Here is a 19,096-nt window from a genome sequence, read left to right as displayed (position 1 = left end):
CCTTCTGCCTTCTGGCCCTCGTCACTGGACTCCTGTACCTTGTTAGTCTCATTTGGTTTTACAGGGCAACAACACATATTTTTGGGGGACACAATTTAATCCATAACATTATTATTACCTTGCATCTGGTTGGGTTGATTTTTCTGCTTCCATTGCTTACCTGTACAGATGTTTCTTCTTTCATTCAAATTATATTTGCTGAGCACCAACTATGTGCCAGGAACTGCCATCAGGAGGAAAACAAACCATTTCTTTTAGAGGCTGAATGTATCTCTTAAACACTTCAGTGGCATGTGGGTAGGATCTTGGAATGCTGGTCAGAGATTGTCCTGAAAGAGTCATCTTGAAGTATGATCATGACTGAAAAAGCGGACCTTTGCTTATGGATTAGAGGGCAATGGTGGTTCATTGGTAGAATTCTTGCCTTCCATGCTGGAGACCTGGGTTTGATTCCTGGCCAATGTATCTCATGTGCAGCCGTGACCTGTCAGTGGAGGCTAGTGTATTGCTGTGATGCTGAGCAGGTTTCAGCAGAGTTTCCAGACTAGGAAGAAAGATCTGGTGATCTACCTCCAAAAATCATCCAGGGAAACCCTATGGATCATAACAGTCTGATCCCATTGTACATGGGGTCACCATGAGTTGAGGGCCAACTTGACAGCTGTTAACAACAACAGCTTATGGATGGTGAGGGTTTGAGGCAAAAGCAGACTTGACCTAAACATGCCAGTTTGCTGAGAGACTAACCAGAGAAGACTTTTGCTTTCTCAAAGATCAAGGCTGAGCAACAGCCTAGCTGGCTGGAGTGGAAGGTGGATGGGTGTGAGGGTGGTGGCGGGGTGATATTATGCAGAGTGCCATGGTGGGCAAAACACAGTGAAAAGTAGATTTCTCACATCGGCCAGGCTTGAGATAAGGCTGCCTTTCCATATCATTTCTTGGTTATCCAGCTGGAGAAGACATCCCAGATATTGACGTTTGGTGTCACTCAATAGATTTTGTTACAATAACATTGCCGTCATCTTCCTGGACCTCGTGCTACTTGGGTGAGAAACCTGGATGGGTCCTGCTGGGGAGGCAGAATTTATCACTGGCTGCTCTTTTGTTTGGGAGGAAACCCCTCTTCCACAGGATTTTGAGTATGCAAAGGTCTGGCTCAGATCCCATCTGGAATGAAGAGGCTGAGATAATGAAATGAGGCCCTCAACTCCCCTCATCTGGGACCCCAAGACAACATTTTATGGTAAAATACAGAATCAAATTGTATCTTGTAGAGTGGTAAGGGGAAGGAAGGCTAGAGGTGAGGGAGTTATGTTTTCCCTTTCCACTGGGTCCAAGAGAAAGTTGGAACTGATGGGGGTTCCCATCTTAACAGTGGGCAGAGGGGATCTGGCCAGAGATACTCTTGCGAAGAGAGAGGCCAGCCCTGGCAACATGGCGGTGTCCACGGTTCAGGCAAGAGGACCTTCTGGAAGGGCAAGGCTTCTGCACCACAGAGACAGGGAGGGCTTATATCTATTTTATATTTTTCTTTTCAATATTATAATAAACTTTTGTCAGCCACTGCAGTCAGACTAATTGGACTCTGGGGATTTAAGGAAGGTGCCTGTTTCCACAACTGGGGTTTATCCTGGCAGAGCAGATTGTAGAGGTATGCCTTTCAATACAATAGCCACTAGCCACTTGTGGCTACCGAGCACTTAAAATGTGGATAGTCCAAATAGATGTGATGTAAGTATAAGATATACATCAGATTTTGCAGACTTCGAGAAAATAATGCAGACCATCTCATTAATACTTTTTCATTTTGATTACATGGTGAAATTATAATATTTTGGAGGTATTGGGTTAACTAAAAAATATTCTTAAGATTAAAGCCCAATAAAATAGGTGCTTTTATTATGAGAAAACAGACATAGAAAAGTTAGGTAATAACTTGCCCAAGTTCACGCAACTAATAAGTAGAAAAAGCCTGGATACAAACCCAGGCATTTTGCCTCCAGAGTTTGCATACCTAGCCACTGTGAATTAGAATGTGGGGTTAAAAATCGTTAACAGTAGTGTTATACTCACATAAAGCCTTTGAGTTTATGAAGCATTTACATTCACAATCCCATTATTCCTTATGTCACCATGAGAAAGATAATGCAGAAAATATTGTGTTATCTTTTCTACAGATGAGCTGATGCCCAGGGAGGCTTAGTGTCTTCTCCAAGGTCCTATAGTTACTGGCAGGTCTTTTTTCTTTTTTTTTAAAATGTAGTTTTCGATGTAAATATACACATCAAAACATGCTCCCATATAACAATTTCTACACGCATTGTTCAATGACATTGGTTACATTCTTTACATTACGTCAATATTCTTGTTATTTCTGCCCCAGTTGTTTCACCCCCATTAATCTAGATTCACTGTCCCCTAAACTTTTCATCTGTTTTAGAGTTACTTTTGTCACTTTGTTCTCATATACATAATATGTGGCAGTTCTTTTTGACCTAAGTCTTTTTATCTTTTTGACTCTGAGTCCTGTCACCTTCTTACATTATAGCAGTTGCCTCAACTAGAAAGCAAGGTAAGATGAATCAACTAGTTCCTGATGTCAGTTTTCTTAAATAATGCATACAACTGTTTTCCACCCAGTAGGGACTAATGCTATGGCTCTGTAGAACCGTAGTTCCCACACCTTCCTGCACACATACAGGTGTGTGTGTGTGTGCGCGCACATGAGTGCGTGGGAGCATAGGAGTGGTGGTATTAACAAAAAAAAAAAAAAAAAAAAGGAAGGAAAACAGAAAAAGAGAGTAGTTTTCCAAGAAATAATGTGGAGAGAAGCAGACCCAACCATTTATGTTCTCTAAATGTCTGAATGTACCATAATAAAGGCTTTTTGATCTAGTTAAAAAATCAATTTCACCTTTTTAAAAATTTTTTAAATGTGGTTACTAGGAAATTTGAAATTACATGTGTGGCTTGTATTATATTTCTTTTGGGAGGTGCTGTTCTAGAAGTCTCAGGGTGACCTTTGGTAATCCTGAGGTGGTGAGCAGCCAAGATGTGAAAGTACCACCAGAGTGAATTTGTCTAACACACCAGCATTCCTTGGGAAGCCTCAGAAATAGGTGGGTCAGGAAACCCATTAAAGACTGGCGTTGCTGTGGCTTGGACCCCATTAGTTGGGTATAAAAGGGAAGGGTGATCTCAGAGGGCTGGATCCCCAGGTTACACTAGAAGTAAAAGAACTAGTCATCATCATTTTAACATGGTTCTTTTGCAGTGGCCCCTTAAAATGGCTGCAGCAGAATGCCAGTCTAGAAGTACAACAAGGGGCTAAGGAATGAGAAAGGTCCCAGGGGCATTCTGAAGAGCTTGAAAGTAGCTTCTAAGCCCATTAATCATCCAGATGACTCCACTTTGGGGCCTCAGGAATTTGCTCACAAAGACCCCATTAGATCAGGGCTATGTTGTATGGATTTTTATACCATGGGGCAATCATAAACACCTATGTGTAACAATTGTGTTTTGAGAATCTGATATTGCACCGAGCAGTGGACACTGCCCTGCCCAGATACTTTTCTGGTTCTCTGAATCCATTTCCCCAGCTCCTCTGACTTTGGTACTAAGAGCTCTCAGCTGTGATCTTCAGCAGACGATTGCCTGGGAGCTACTGGTGCCCCCTTGCCCATTCAGAGAGTCGAAGTCCTCGCAGGCAATGACGGTGCAGGTGTAAAAAACTCAGCCTCGAGATGGGGCAAGTCTGAGGTGCCACTTCTGCTCTGGAGTTCCCCAGTGATCAGGCCAAAGCTTCACCTGAAATCACACCCTTGTCTGATTTCTTCTCCTTCCCTGTCCTGCTCCCCACCACTCCCTTACTGGTTTCTCCGGGAGGCACTTTCTTAATAAATCACTTGCTCCCACTCCTCATCTCAAGGTCTTCTTTTGGGGGAAGTCCACCAGAGACACACAGCCAGACTTTATTGTGGACGTTGGTCTTGACCTTGGGTGCTGGCCATGTAATAAAACCAAAACCAAAACCAAAAAACAAACCAGTTGCTGTTGAGTTGATTGTGACTTGTGGCAACCCCATGTGTTGCAGAGTAGAACTGTGCTCCATAGATAGGGTTTTCATGGCTGTGGCCTTTTGGAAGCAGATCTCCAGGTCTTTCTCCTGAGACACCTCTTGCTGGGTTCGAACCACCAATCTTTTGGTTAGTAGCCAGGCGCTTAACCATTTGTGCCACCTAGGGTCATGTATTATGTGCCTATTTAGTGTGCAGGGGGATTTTGAACCTTTGAGATACACTTTGCTGAGAGCCCTGATCCTGAGCCCAGAACAGCAAGGGCTGCAGGACCAGCAGAGGGCCCGTGTGAGGTCCGTATCACCCCATCTCATGTCTATGAAGCAGCAAAGAACATCACACCAAAAGCCACTTGCTTCCCCTTTGACTGTTTACTTTATTGCTCTTTAGTCAGAGGCTCTTCCCCAGACATCCTTCCATCTCCATCATGGCTTCTTTCCAGAAAGTTGAAGCTGTTCTCTGCTTTTTGCCATCTTCACAACACCTCCTGCCCTCTTACATAAAAAATTTCAAAATAAAGATTGAAACAGGAACTTGGCTGAGTTTTGCAACACGGAAGTGTATTCTAGGCCTACATTTACAGTAAGTGGGGGGTGGGGAAGAGCGATGAGTCCACCGGGGAATGTTCACACTGAGGGTAGTCACACTGGGTGGGCACGCGATCTGGGAAGAGGTGTTGAGTCCCAGCAGCTTCAGAAACACCAAAAATTGCTGACTTATCAATAAAGCCAAGAGAGCTTTAGAAAAATCTAGAAAGACACACTGTTTCCACATGGGAGGCACTCCCTTCCCTCTTAGACTAGAAAAAAAAAAAAGAACAAACCCACATTAGCCAAACTCACACACATGACAAACTCTAAATCTCCAGATAAACACCCTCACGTAGGCACTTGGTGTCTCCAGCTCTGGGGCTGGAGAGAGCTGGGGCTGCAGCCCAAAGGGAAAGGCCGCTGACCCATAGGGAGGACAACAGCTTCTAAGGGCTTCTGGGGCCTGACCTATCAGGTGGAGCTGACCCTGCTGGATGGGAAGGGGGCCTATTTAAAGATACCTCCCCCTCCCATTTCACTGAGACAGTGACTTGCAAGAAGCTTTGGGCCCCGTGCATTTCCTGAATAGAGCGCTGGCATTTCTGAAGAACACACCACTGAAAGGGCAAATGCTGGCTGTTTACACGTGGGCATTGCACGTTAGGGACTGACCAGCTCAAGGAGGGCAGGGGCCAGTTCTAGTTTGCTAATGCTGCATCCTCAGAGCCCAGCACTGTGCCTGGCACTTGTAGGCATGCAACAAATATTTGCTGAATGACTGAATGAAACAATTGAAAATGAAAATCTTGTTCTTCCAAAAATACAAATTTATAGCCTCTTCACTGGTTATAAATTGGTTCTTTTTAAACCTTCAAAATGGAATTATGATTCACTCATTCACCTGACATGAACTCGTCCTAAAGGAACTTTTTTACAGTCGAAACTGAGTCTTTTCAATTGGTGCCAGGGAATTGATCTGGTTATGTCCCAATGACAAGGTCTTCAACAAATGTGCTGGCAAATATCAATGAGGTGATCCATCTCTAAGGCCAGCAGCTAGTCCAGAACTGGCTGTTTAGGCTGGAGGCCTAGGCCAGGGTCTTCGTGTGTTGGGTCTGATGTCTGGGGAAGAGGGGCAGGTCATCATTTATGCCCTGGGGGAAGGTTTGAGTGTGACAGGTGGTGAAGATGGTATGGCTGACCCAAGGGCATGTTTACACACTGAACTCTTGGGCCAGAAGGATGCTGGCCCAGAGAAAGACCCCTGTGCATCTGAGACAGACTGTGTCTATGCGAAAGATGAGGTATAAGTAGCATCTCTTAAATGGAGAAGGCTGCTCTGATAACGTGTTTCCAGGGAAGAGTCTAAGCTAAGTTACTAGACCCCCAGGGAGTGGGGAGGGCTAACTAACGGTGTCTACACTGCAGAGAGAAAGCCAAGAGGGTTTGAGAGAGGCTGGTAAGGAATGAATAATTAGGGGCAGCCATCTGGAAGCCCTGAGGGAGGTGAATTTGAAATGATGTTGATGATGAAATGATGACGGCAGCTCAAGATATGTCTGGTGTCCCATGTGTTCCACCTTGAACTTCAGGGCAAGGCCACTGGAAGAACTGGCGATCCCAGACCTCCTTCCCTTCTCCCCTTATTCAGTTTTGGACCAGACGCTAAGGATTCTTTGGGGGAATGGACTGGGTACATGGTTTTGTGTTTGTTTTTTATGTCAGGGCTATGCAGACACTGGCCAGATGCCCAGTTACTTTTAAGAAGGACAGAGTTGAGGTTCATTGTGGGTGGCTTCAGTGGATGCTGAGACCCTTCTCAGGGAAGGCAAGGCACAGATGCCTCAAATCCCACCCCACTTCCTGAGGGTCTCCTCATGGGGCAGTCCAGTCTATGTCAGGAAGGTGAAGGCTCTGGGGGAGGGATGTGAGGGGTCTGGAGAGCTTGGGGAAGGAGGAAAGTGCCAATGGCCCCTGTAGGTCAGGGCACCATGTGCCACCACTTGAAGGTGAAGGGCTTCCGGCGGACGTTGGTGCCGCAGTGCACCTCCCCTAGAAACCTGTGGTAGGCGGAAATGTCATCAATGAAGGTGCAGCAGAGGCCCAGGGGCTCCAGCAGGGAGCGCACATGCGTCTCCAGGCAGCACACATCCTCCACCTGGGGCCCGAACGGCTTGGGGATGCCCAGGTCCTTGTTGAGCACGATCATGTTCACCTGTGACAGGGGAGTGCAACAACAGCTCCTGCTGAGTGAGCACCTACTACGTGGCTGGAACTTTTCTAAGCTCACTGAACTCTCACAACAACCCTATGAAGTAGGTACTATTGTTATCCCCACTTTATAGATGAGCAAACGGAGGCACAGAGGGGCTAAAGTAACTCATAAATGGCAGAGCTAAAGTGGAAAACCAGGCAACCTGCCTCTGTATGGATGTGTGTGCGAAAGTATATACATGTGTACGGTATGTGTACATGTGTACGTACGGGTATCTGCTCATGGCTACGCGCAGTGTGTACGTGCATATCTATATGCATGCATGTGCGTGCATTATGCATTTGTGTTTATACTGTGTATTTGTGTGTGCATGTATATATGTATCCGATAATTTATATGTTGTTGTTAATTGCCATTGAATCAGCTTCAACTCATAGCAACCTTATGTATAACAGGATGATATGTGCCACCACCTGTCTGTCAGTTTGTCATGCTGTGGTGGCTTGCATGCTATTACGATACTAGAAGCTATGTCGCTGGTATTTCAAATACCAGCAGGGTCACTCATGGTGGACAGGTTTCAGCAGAGCTTCTAGACTAAGACTAGGAAGAAGGGCCTGGCATTCTACTTCTGAAAATTAGCCAATGAAAATCTTATGGATTATGTATATGCATCTGTATATATGTGTGTGCCTGTATGTACATTATGTATATATGTGTATATGTTTGAAAATGTGTGTATATGTGTATCTGATTATATATGTATGTGTATATATGTATGAGTATGTGTGTTTATATGCATCTAATTATATATCTGCATGAGCATGTGTGTATATATGCATCTGATTATGTCTATGCATGTATATATGTGTGTGAATGTGTGTATATACGCATCTGATTATGTCTATGTACATGTATATATGTGTGTGAATGTGTGTATATATGCATCTGATTATGTCTGTGTACATGTATATATGTGTGTGAATGTGTGTATATATGTATCTGATTATACATGTGTACGTGTGTGTATATTATTCTAACCTCTTTCTATCTCACTGAGGACTCACCTCTATGATAACAAAAATCCCTCCTATGCATAAAACCAAAAACCAAACCCGTTGCCACTGAGACAATTCCAACTCATAGTGATCCTATAGGACAGAGTAGAACTGCCCCAAAGGGATTCCAAGGAGTAGCTGGTGGATTTGAACTGCCTACCTTTTGGTTAGCAGCCAAGCTCTTAACCACTGCACTACCCGGACTCCCTCCTGTGCATAAAGGACTTTTTAACTTTTGCAAAACCCTCTTCTATCTGTTAAGGTAAAGGATCCTCCAGTACCCCAGTGAGGAGCAGGATAAGTCTATCACCCTCTGGAGGGAAAAGAGGGCCAGAGAGGGGAAGTACCTGGGGTGAGTGGAGTGAGGCTACACCGCAGCTCAGCCAGGACCGGGCCCCCTCAGCCAGGACCCCTTCTGGATCTAGCTGCCCCTATTTGGTCTGGGGTGAGGGTTGAGGACCCTTACCATATTTGGGAAGAAAGCTCTGGCCTGGTGGCCCTCATCCATCTTGAACAGAGCGGGCAGGTCAATGATGTCCTGCTCTGTCAGCCCCAGCTCCTTCTTGAGGATGTCACGGTTCCAGTCCAGGCAGCGCTGGGCAGGGGGAAGGAGGGAGGGCAGGTGGGTAAGGGGACACACTAATGCCACCCAGGCCTGTCCCTGCTACCTTTGTCAACCCCACCCTATCTGTAGCATCAGGCTAAGGGCCGTGGTGCTCCAGGGGACTTCCAGTGCTCACCTGGGCACCCCCCCGACCTCTTCCAGTGCCCCTCTCCACCAGGGCTCAGTACCAGTAGTAATAATAACAACGAAGAGGAAGACCATAGAAATAGTAATAGCAGCTATCATTTACTGAGTACTTACTACAAGCCAGATCCTGTGCTAAGTACTTTCTACACAGTATCTCAATGAATCCTCAGGCCACCCAGTAAGGTAAGAACAACACTGATGATGATTTTGATAATAATAATAAAAAAACCTAATATGTACTAAGCGCCAATCACTGTTCTAGGCACTTTACATATATTCCTTATTTAAGCCTCACAACAACTCCATGAGGTAGATACTATTGTTACTCCTTTTTTTTAGAGAAGAGAGAATCAAAGACAGAGAGTCCTTGGTGACTTGCCCAAGTCCCCCTGCCAGGAGTGGTGGGGCCAGGATTAACTTCAGATCTGCTGAATGCCAGGAAATGACCACTGAGGGGATAGTCTTAATAAATTTAACTTTCAAACAGCCAGAGCCCAGGAAGTGCAGAAAAATGGAGTTGGAGCCCTGATCAACCTGTGCCTGAAATCCACACCACTGCTGGACTTTCCATTTATATGAGTGAATAATGCCTTTTTGTTTAAATCCATCTTAGTGAACTGTAGCGGACCTTGCAGTTGCTTCCCTGGCATCCATTCTACCCCTCCGCCTGCACTGTAGCAGCCATGTTGTTAGGTTGGATTGACTCTACCCTCACCTCCAAGTGAAAACTGATTGGTGGACTCTCACCCCTCTCTCTTTGCCCTGGTTATTGATTCAGGGATGGGCAGTGTCATGGATTGAATTGTGTCCCCCAAAAAATGTGGGTAGCAGCTTGGCTGGGTCATGATTCCCAGTTTTGTATGATTGTGTTATCTGATGTGATTTCCTTGTGTGTTGTAAACTCTACCACTATGATGAGATTATATGTGATCGCCTCATGTGTTATAAAATCTATCACTGTGATGAGGTTATACTGATGAGGTTGACAAGATTAGTGTCTTAATGCAATCTCTTTTGAGATATAAAAGAGAGAAGCAAGCAGAGACACATGGGAACCTCATACCACCAAGAAAGCAGTGCTGGGAGCAGAGCGCGTCCTTTGGACCTGAGGTTCCTGTGCAGAGAAGCTCCCAGACCAAAGGAAGACTGATGACATGGACTTTCCTCCAGAGCCGATGGAGAAAGTGTTGCCCTGGAGCTGATGCCCTGAATTTGGACTTGTAGCCTACTGGACTGTGAGAGAATAAATTTCTCTTTGTAAAGCCATCCACTTGTGGTATTTATGTTGGAGCAGCACTAGATGACTAAGACAGGTAGTATGTCAGGATTAAGCCAATCAGCACATGGAATTCCCCTGGCCATGGAGATTAGTTCGGTTTGGCCCAATCAGAGTAGAATGCAAGGCTTATGTTCAGTTGCTCTCTAATTGTGGATGGTGTGCTGGGTGAATGTGAGCCTTTAAACTGTTCCAGCCATATGGCTACCATGAAGGCACCTGCAGAGCCCAGGAAGTGCAGAGAAATGGAGTTGGAGCTCTGATCAAACTGCACCTGAAATCCACACCACTGCTGGGCTTCCCACTTAAATGAGCCAAAAATACCTTTTTGTTTAAACCAGTTTCAGTTGAGTTTTTTTGCTTATTATTATTATTATTTTCTAAAACTTGGTACTTTTAAATATGCCAACACAAGTAAAAGGAGATTTAACTCAAATAAATACAACTCTTTGGACTAGCTTCTAATTCTGGATACAATCTTTAGGACTCAGGGGCTCAGAAAGTGGGGTCTACCATAGAAAACTTCAGGGATCTGTGATACCCCTAAAACTGTTTAAAATTTAAGACATATGTTTATATATTCATTTTTCTGGAGAACGGGTCTGTAGCTTTCATCAAAAGGGGTATGCCTCCCCCAAATGTTACCGGCTCTAGCCTTATGGAGACCTTGGCTATTTGCCTAGAGTGTCTTCCTTTCTAGGTCTCTGCCTGCTTCTAGCCTCTGCTGACCTGCACATTTCACCCTCCATCTCCGTCCTTACTGTTCAGCTTCAGCACAGGAGTAAAGTGAGTGGGCTGGACCAAAACCTTGTTGAGGCCCTTCCCTATGCTCATGCATCTGCGTGGAGCCCTGAACTCTTGGTCATTCCCATGGAGCCCTGAGGATGTGAGGGGTACCATTGGGCACAACCTGTCCCTCCTGGTGGCCCTCTGCCCTAGCTCCCCAGCACTACTGGGCCCCTGCCCTGCCCTCACCTGGAAGTACTGGTTCTCCTGCATGAGGCTCTCATTGGACAGAATCTTGCTGATGGTGATTCGCTTGCTGCTCATTCCGCCCAAGCCTGTGGGGGTCAGAGAACAGGGGAAAGTCCAGCTTCAGGAACTCAGGCTGGGTGCCCTCCTCTGCTAAGGCCCCCCCCAACCCCTAAGGTAACTGCTGGGCTGGGGTGGGGGATGGGGCTGAGGACAGGCTGGGGCACAGGAGGGCAACTGCAGGAGAAATCAGGCCCCCCTCTGCCTGGGAAGGGCAGCACACTCTGCTCTCCAGAGTCAGCCATGTCACCAAGGCCAAGGAGAAGGGGCATAGCTGCCTTCACTCTCTCTGGTCAGTGGGGTAGGGATGGGGGATACAGGCAGCCACCTGAGTCTCCTGCCTAGAGCCCAGTCCTAAGGATGAGCAGCTGACCAGGGTGAGTGGGGCAAGAGCAGAAGAAACCCAGAGGCATGACTTTCCCATTTTATAGCCCTGCCTCATGCTTGGCCCTGCCCTGGGCTGTGTCTGGCTCTGCCTCCTATTCGACTACGATAGCCCATGTAGCTTCTGGCCTGATGAGTGATGCCTAATGCCCACTGAGCACCTACTATGTGGCAAGCACTCTTCCAAATACTCTACCTGGATTAACTCATTAATCCTCCCCACAGTCCTATGAGGTAGCCACTATCATTAAAGATGAGGAAGCTGAGGCACAGAGAGGTTAAGTGACTTGTCCAAGGTCCCACAGCCAGCAAGCGGCAAGGCCAGTATGTAGACCCAGGCAGTCTCAGAGACTATGCTCGTGACCATTCTTTTTTTTTTTCCTGATCTGGGAAGCACCTACTGGTCTGTTGCACCTCCCAGGCTTGTCACTTGTCAGGGGCAAAGAGATTGGGCTGTTGGGCCTTGCACCCAAGCTGCCTCTACACCACCACTCAGCCCCATTGTACAAAAATGATGGTCCCTACATCCTATGGGTAGCTTTTTGGAGTCACCAGGTGGTGCCAATGGCTAATGCACTTGGCTGCTAACCAAAAGGTTGGAGGTTCTAGTCTACCCAGAGGTGCCTTGGAAGAAAGGCCTGGCAATCTATTTCCAAAAAGTCAGCAATTAAAAACCGTATGGAGCACAGGTCTACTCTGACACAATGGGGTCACCATGAATCCAAGGCAACTCGACAGCAACTGGTTCATGAGTAGTTTTTGGGGTGTGTTTAACTAGAGAAAAGAAGTCTCCAGAAAGTTAGGACTTGTGCCCGCCAATCCAAGAAAAAATTCCAGTCAGTAGAGAACTTAAAAAGGACGATGGTCTTAAATTGGCCTTGTCTATCTAGACACCAATCACTGTCAGGAATACTGTCTTTGGATAGGGAGGGATGGGGGAAGGAAGGAGTGAGGAATAATAGGGATACCAACCTGAAAAGTGACAAAAGTAATTTAAGAGAAAACTGTGTAAGGGATTGTCATGGTCACTCGAGCCTGGCTCATTGTCCTCACTTGATCAACTTTCCCTCTTTCCATGATTAATTCAAGTGCAAACCTGATCCTAGTCTATGTCCGTCCTAATTATGTGGGCATCTAAATTAAGCAGACAGTTTCTCCCTCTGGGGCCGACTGCGATGAATGATGTCTGACCGCCTATCGGCGTCTGTCGGGGCTCACTTTTCTTCCTGTTCTAAACCACATTCTCTATGTTTTTCTCTCTTATCTCCCTCTCTGTAAGTCCCTTGAATCTAGATTGCATGTCAGTTTTGAACCACTTAACTCTCCTCTGGGTCTGGCGTCCTTTAAGCACACGTTGTTGGTAGGTGCTGTCGAGTCCATTCCAACTCAGCAACACCATGTGACAGAGTAGAACTGCCCCACAGGCTTTCTCCCACATGTAAAGCATACGCTAGGTCTTTAAGAAGCACTTGCTTCTGTTGATGATAATAAGGAACAGTGGGCATGGTTCATCTGACCCTTGTCACAACAAGGGTCACCAGAGGGCAGGGCTGCTTCCCACCAGGAAACCTCACAAAGCATGGAGTAGGACAGATGCCCCAAGGAAGTGGACCTGGTGCTCAGGGACAAAGTGCTCATCCCCCAAATCCTCCTGAGGGTCTCTCTGGGCACTCAAGCTCACCTTTCTCTGCCAAGGCCCTGTGGGCACTCACCTTTGAACATGATGGCCTCCCCATGGCCCTCCTTCTGCTTTTCTCGGAAGAGCCTGTAGCAGGCTGAGGTGCTGGCCATGAGCATCCGGAATTGCTACGAGGGAGCCCAGGGGGACAGTTTGAGCAAAGGGAGCCCCTGCCCTAAGGACCCCAGCCCCGTCTGCACACGGCCTCCAGCCTCCCCACACAGAGTGTGAAAGTCTGCCTGGAAAGGTGTTCTCTGTTTCAGAGGAATATTTCTCACCCTCCTCGCTACAGAAATTCCTTCACCTCAGCAGAATGCCATTGAGTCAAAGCTCAGAGTGGAAGAACTTCTCCAAGTGGCCAAGAGGCCAGGCCACGTGCACAATATTTCCAGAGTATAAAGTCACAGTCATTCCTTTCCCTTCAGAAAATGAAAGAATCTCTTTCCAGAACCCTAGGTCCATACCCTATTGCTCTCTAGATATACTGGCCAATATGGAAGCCACTAGCCCCACGTGGCTATCAAGCACGTGAATTGTGGCTAGTCTGAATTGAGATATGCTATGTGAAAACCCCAAGGAGGGCAGTTCTACTCTTAAACACATGGGGTCACCATGAGTGGGGTCACCATGAGTTGGGGCCACCATGAGTTGGAACCGACTTGACACCATCTGGATTTTGGTTTATAAGAGTAAAATACACATTAAATTTTGAAGAGTTAGTATGAAAAAAAGATGTAAAATCTCACGTTAATAATTTTATATTGATTATATGTTGAAATGCTAATTTTTGGCTATATCAGGTTAAACAGACTATTACTAAAATTAACTTTACCTGTTTCTTCTTACTTTTTAAAAAGTGGCTTCTAGAAAATGTAAAATTATATACAGGGCTTGCATTGTGGATCACATTCTGTTTCTGCTGGACTGTACTGTTCTGGCGTGTCCAAATTTCTCGGAGAGCTCTAGGCAGTGTCCATGTCCATGACCATACCACAGTGACAACAAAGAAACCAATTTCAGCCTACTTCCTTCTTCCTCTATGCCAGTTACCTCCTCTAGACCCTGCCCTCTGCTGGCAAGGCATGGTAGTCCCCACCCTATTGACCCCAGGCTCGGGGGCTAGCTCACCTTTGTGCCTGGGATGGGGACAAAGGTCATGAATTCATCCACGTGGCCCACAGTCAGCCAGTCTGAGTAGAGCTCCACGGGTGCCTGCACCTGCTGGGCCTGGAGGAAGTCGCACACTACCTTGGTCATCCTCCGACCACCGGACCTGAGCAAAGAAAAATCTGCCTTTTCATTGGCTGGTGGGTCACCTGGGCAGGTAGTGGGGGTGTCGTGGACATGCCAGGGAACCAGGGACTCATGCTTCTGGGGTACGGCCATGTCTGCTCATGCCTCTTCTGTTTATGGGCAGCCCAGAGGGTTTGCTGGCATGCTCCCACCCATCCCGTGGCAGTCCGTCCCTTCCCTACTTGGCTTATAATCTCACCATAAACCCATTGCCGTCAAGTCGATTCTGACTCATAGTGATCCGATAGGACATAGTGGAACTGCCCCATAGGATTTCCAAGGCTATAATCTGTGGAAGCAGACTGCCACATCTTTCTCCTGCAGAGCAGCTGGTGGGTTCAAACTGCCCATCTTTTGGTTAGCAGCTGAGTGCTTAACCACTTCGCCACCAGGGCTCCTTAATCTCATTATATACCCTCCCATTTTGGGAAGAGTTACTTATTTAGTTTTATATTGGATCCTAATTCATACTAAGATGTAAAGGCTAACTTGATTTTCTTTCCAAGAGTGTCTATATCTTATAAGAGAGTCATGGGAGGAGGTAATTTTCCCAGCCAATCACTCCATGTTTAAGCAATCCAGGCCATCCCTAATGAAAAACAGTGACTCCCTACCCCCACAGAGCCCACGTCGCTTGTTTTCTCTTACAGAGGAAAGCTGCTTCCGATGAGGATCCGGCCCAGGGGATACACCTTGCCGTTTACTGTCACTGGGGGACTGACCTCCAGGTTCCCAAAGGAGTCAAGGCTGGTAACAGGCTCAAAGAGGGGCTCCCGGGTCACGTAGCCAAAATCCGGGCCCTGGGCAGAGGGCACACATCTGTCATTAATCTCCACAGCCGGCAGTTGTCAGTCCCTGACCCAGCCCCCCTCTGACAGACAATCTTTCACCACCTTCGGCCTGGCACTGTGGGCCATAACCTCTAGGGGGGTTGCTCATGGTCTCCTTATCTCCACCAAAGGGCAGGGGCCTGGGCCCGGGGGAGGCTAAGCTTGTGAGCATCTTGCTGTGACTGTGGGTATGAGTGTGAATATGTGAGTGTGTGTGAGCATGTGTGTGAGTGTGGGTATGAGTGTAAGTATGTGTGTGCAAGCGTGAGTGTGTGTGAGCATCTCGGTGTGAGTGTGGGTATGATTTTAAGTATGTGGATGTGTGAGCATGTATGAGTGTGAGTATGTGAGTGTGTGTTCACATGTGTGTGTGTGTGTATGTGTGCACCTGGGTCTCTGTGGGTGCCTCTAACTCCATCCCAAATGTCACAAACACATAATGGTGATTGCAGGATTAGTCTTCCTTTGTGCTATTGATGCCCTTGCTCATCTCTTACTTTCTCTGGCCCCCAATTTCCCCATCTCTAAAAGAGGTGTCAGAGTAGTGGACCTGAGGCAGGGTAGGAGATTATATTATTGTCCCCAGAGATTTGCTACCCACTTTCCAGTAAGGATTTTGCATCCCAACCCATTGCCTTGTGATTTGAGAGGGAATACACTTCCCTATCCTAAGGCAGACGTGGTCATGTGACTTGCTTTGGCCAATGAAATGTGAGCAGAAGTGATACATGCAAGTTAAGAGTGGAAGTTTTAAGAAGCACTGCATGAGTCTGCCACTTCCCTTTCTCTTCTCCCTGTGCCAGGTAATGACATTTCCCTGGCCTCTAGAATGAGGAAGCCCCAAGGAAGCAGAGCCACAGACCACTGACCAGCAGTCAATATGGAATGCAAGGAATAAACCTTTGCTTGTCACTCACTGAGATTTGGGGGTTGTTTGTTAAGGCAGCCTTGCCTAGTGAAAGCTGATCAATACATGTGGGGATGGTAGATGTACAGATATTTAACATGGGAATGTGACTCATTCCCAATTAAACATTATTGTGCACTGAACCCAGATGCAGCCTCAGAATCCTTCTTAGCACAGAGTTCCAACAGACTGGAGTTGGCACTTGAGACATAGCTCTGCTGACCCCTTGAATATTAGGGTTCTTTTCATAATTTTTTGATTAAAAAAAGTAGGGACCTTGTTTGGGAGCTTGTACAACTTGCTGGGTCTAAAGCTTGCCTGACAAAATCCCTGTTGACAAAAAGCAGTGGAGTGGGAGGATGCCGCTTATCCTGGCCCAGCTGAGAGGCTCAAGGGACAGCTGCGCCCAGTGGGCTGGGTCGCTACAGCTGAGCACTTTCTTGCCTGGGAGCCCCAGCTGGTGAGGTGTGAGCTCCCCCGAGGGTGGGGCAGCTGGGGCTTTACAGCATCACACTGGTGGGCGGGCAGGAACAATGCTGCTTGGGGCCTTGGAACCAGGCCAGTGGGACATTGAAGGAAGGTGGCAGCCCAGGGAATATAGAGAGGGCAGAATCTGGGAGGCCTCCATTCGCGTGCCTGTGGTGACCGCTGCTTGTGGCCAGTTTGACTCAGCCCCTCATAATGTATGGGGGATGGGGATGGGGACAGTATGCTTACCAAAGGCAGCATCCAAGGCTTTGGAATGATTATCACAACAACAGCGAACAATGGTCATTACATCAGGTGCAGCGCTGATGCCTGAGTACCTTCAATCTTCACCACAATCCTATGAGACCTATACTGTTTCTATCCCCATTTTACAAATGAGCAAACTGCGGCTCACAGAGCTTAAGTTGCTTGCTAAAGGTCACATTGCTGCTAAGGGATGGAACCAGGACTCAAGGCCAGGTCCATATGACAGTGCAGACCTTTGTGCTCGCACTATTGGTTCTACCTTCTCTCTCGGGTGAGGGGACAAGGTTAGTGAATGCTTTCAAGAAGCATGTGTGAACTTGGCAGTGGTCACCTCTGAGCAGGCCTGATGCCAAAGGGGAGGCTGCCCTGCATGTGACCTCGGGAAAGCCACCTGACTTACCTGGGTCTCATGCTCTGTCCAAGCCTCCCCGTCTACTCAGGGCAGAAGGGTGAGGATGAAAGGGAGATTGATTTCAGTTCTGCCCTCACATAGTAGGTTGTGGAGGGCATACAAGGGGAGCAATAATGGCCTCTAGAATTGGGGGAGTCAGACTGCTTAAAAAAAAAAAAAAGTTGAAAACCAGGGCCTCAAGGTCCTCACGAGCTTTGAAGTTGGAACCATGATTTTCAACAATTGCGTAACCATCTATTTCCCCTTTGAAAGTTTGTTTCGTTGCAGGTTGGAGGTGGGGCAGCGGCGGGGACAAAGCCTTGGAGCCGGGTCTTGCCCAGCCTGTCTCCTGCAGTTCCCATGTCTTGGAACTCAGCATGTCTTGGAACAGTATCAGTTATTTGAGCAGGAAAGGACCTCAGAGGGCACTACCGCAACTGACGCATTTTGCAGAAGAGAAAATGTAGGCTCTAGGCAGCTGACTAATTTGCCTAAGGGCACTCAAGGTCTGCTGGCTGTTCTGTCCTGTAGGAATCCCCAGGATGGCCCTGCCAGGTGGCCCTTAGCCTCTCACCAGGAGCTGCTTCACTGGGAAGTCCTTCAGGCTTCCATCTCGGGGGGAGTCCAACACCACCGGGAAACCTTTGTGGGGGGCCTCGATGTAGCCAAACTCGATTTCATCCTGTGGGGACACCAAAGAGAGCCATCAGATGAGCCAGTAGGGCAGGATGAGCCCGAGTAGAGGCCTCTCCCAGAGGCACCAGGGAATACCAGCTGGCCTGACTGGGGCTGGTGAGGGGTTCGTGAAAACGCAAGTAATTTGTGCAACAGGCAGAAAACTCAAAAAGCACAAAAGAGTATAGAGTGAAAAGTAAGTCTCTTGTACTCTGTCTCCTGGTCCCCAATTCTCCTCACCGCAAACAAAAGATGGCAGTAGTTTCATACATATCCTTCTAGAAATAGTCTCAGCATATTGCAAGCATGTTTGTATGTATGTCAGCCCCATTTTTTAATTGTCGTGAAAATATACACGCTAAAACATTTGCCAGTACAACTTCTACGTTTACAATTCAAAGACATTGATTATATATTTCATGTTGTGCCACCCTTATCATTATTCTTTTCCAAATTGCTCTGAGACCATTAACATAAACTCCATGCCTCCAAAGAAAAACTCCCCTTTTCTCCCTCCCTCCCATCTCAGGTAACCATGAATAACCTTTGGTTTCTATATATTTGCTTATTTCATATAAATGAGATCATATAGTATTTGTCCTTTTGTCCTGTTTCACCCGGCATAATGTTTTCAAGGTTCATCCACGCTGTGGCATTAATCAGGGCTTCCTTTTCACCCCATTTCTTTTTTTTGACATAAATGACGGCATCTTGTAAGCATCTTCCTGCAAGTAATAAGTTAAGTTGGGGCTCCTTCTGTTTCCGTACTTATAGACTGGCCTCATTCTCTTAGCTGTTGCATAGTGCTCTGTGGTAAGGCTCTACCAGATATATTTGACTAGTCCCCTATGGATGGACACTTAGGTTGTTTTTCAGTCTTTTGATACAAGAAGCAACACGGCAGTGAATTGCCTTCTCCATTCTTGTCTTTGTGCACATGTGCCTGTATCATCTGATGGAAGAATTTCCATATAAGAGTGGCTGGGCACAGTGTACTCTTCTGGCCTGGCCCTGAGGACCTGCCCTTCTCAGCCTGGCCCCTTACCTGGATCCAGCGGTCACCCCGGTTCATGTACTGGAAACAGACCTTCAGTTCGCAGTTGGTTTTCTCGACCAGGTTCTTCACTTCTTTCAGGAATAAGTAATTGTCCTTCATGCTAAGAAGTTTGGGGGAGGCAAGGTGGAAGGGTGAGGAGGGACAAAGGCCTGCCCTACAGAGGTTACACTGTGCTGGGCAGATGAGACACCATCTGTGTTCTCTGTCC

General features: G+C 47.1%; 1 protein-coding gene across 1 annotated transcript in view; it reads right to left on the bottom strand.

The window, feature by feature from the left end:
* Positions 1-2,805: 2,805 nt before the first annotated feature.
* Positions 2,806-19,096, bottom strand: part of PADI2 (peptidyl arginine deiminase 2) — a 51,465-nt gene continuing 35,174 nt past the window's right edge. Inside the window, exons 9-16 of the mRNA XM_004377205.2 lie at positions 18,877-18,988; positions 17,731-17,838; positions 14,942-15,093; positions 14,129-14,273; positions 13,035-13,128; positions 10,882-10,967; positions 8,346-8,474; positions 2,806-6,821 (exon numbers count right to left, since the gene is read on the bottom strand). Of these exons, the coding sequence (XP_004377262.1) occupies positions 6,588-6,821; positions 8,346-8,474; positions 10,882-10,967; positions 13,035-13,128; positions 14,129-14,273; positions 14,942-15,093; positions 17,731-17,838; positions 18,877-18,988 (1,060 nt within the window). The 3' untranslated portion in view covers positions 2,806-6,587. The remainder of the gene's footprint in view (positions 6,822-8,345; positions 8,475-10,881; positions 10,968-13,034; positions 13,129-14,128; positions 14,274-14,941; positions 15,094-17,730; positions 17,839-18,876; positions 18,989-19,096) is intronic.

Source organism: Trichechus manatus, unplaced genomic scaffold (genome assembly GCF_000243295.1).
Source record: "Trichechus manatus latirostris isolate Lorelei unplaced genomic scaffold, TriManLat1.0 scaffold00048, whole genome shotgun sequence".
Taxonomy (NCBI): Eukaryota; Metazoa; Chordata; class Mammalia; order Sirenia; family Trichechidae; genus Trichechus; species Trichechus manatus.
This window is presented reverse-complemented; position numbering and strand designations above follow the sequence as displayed.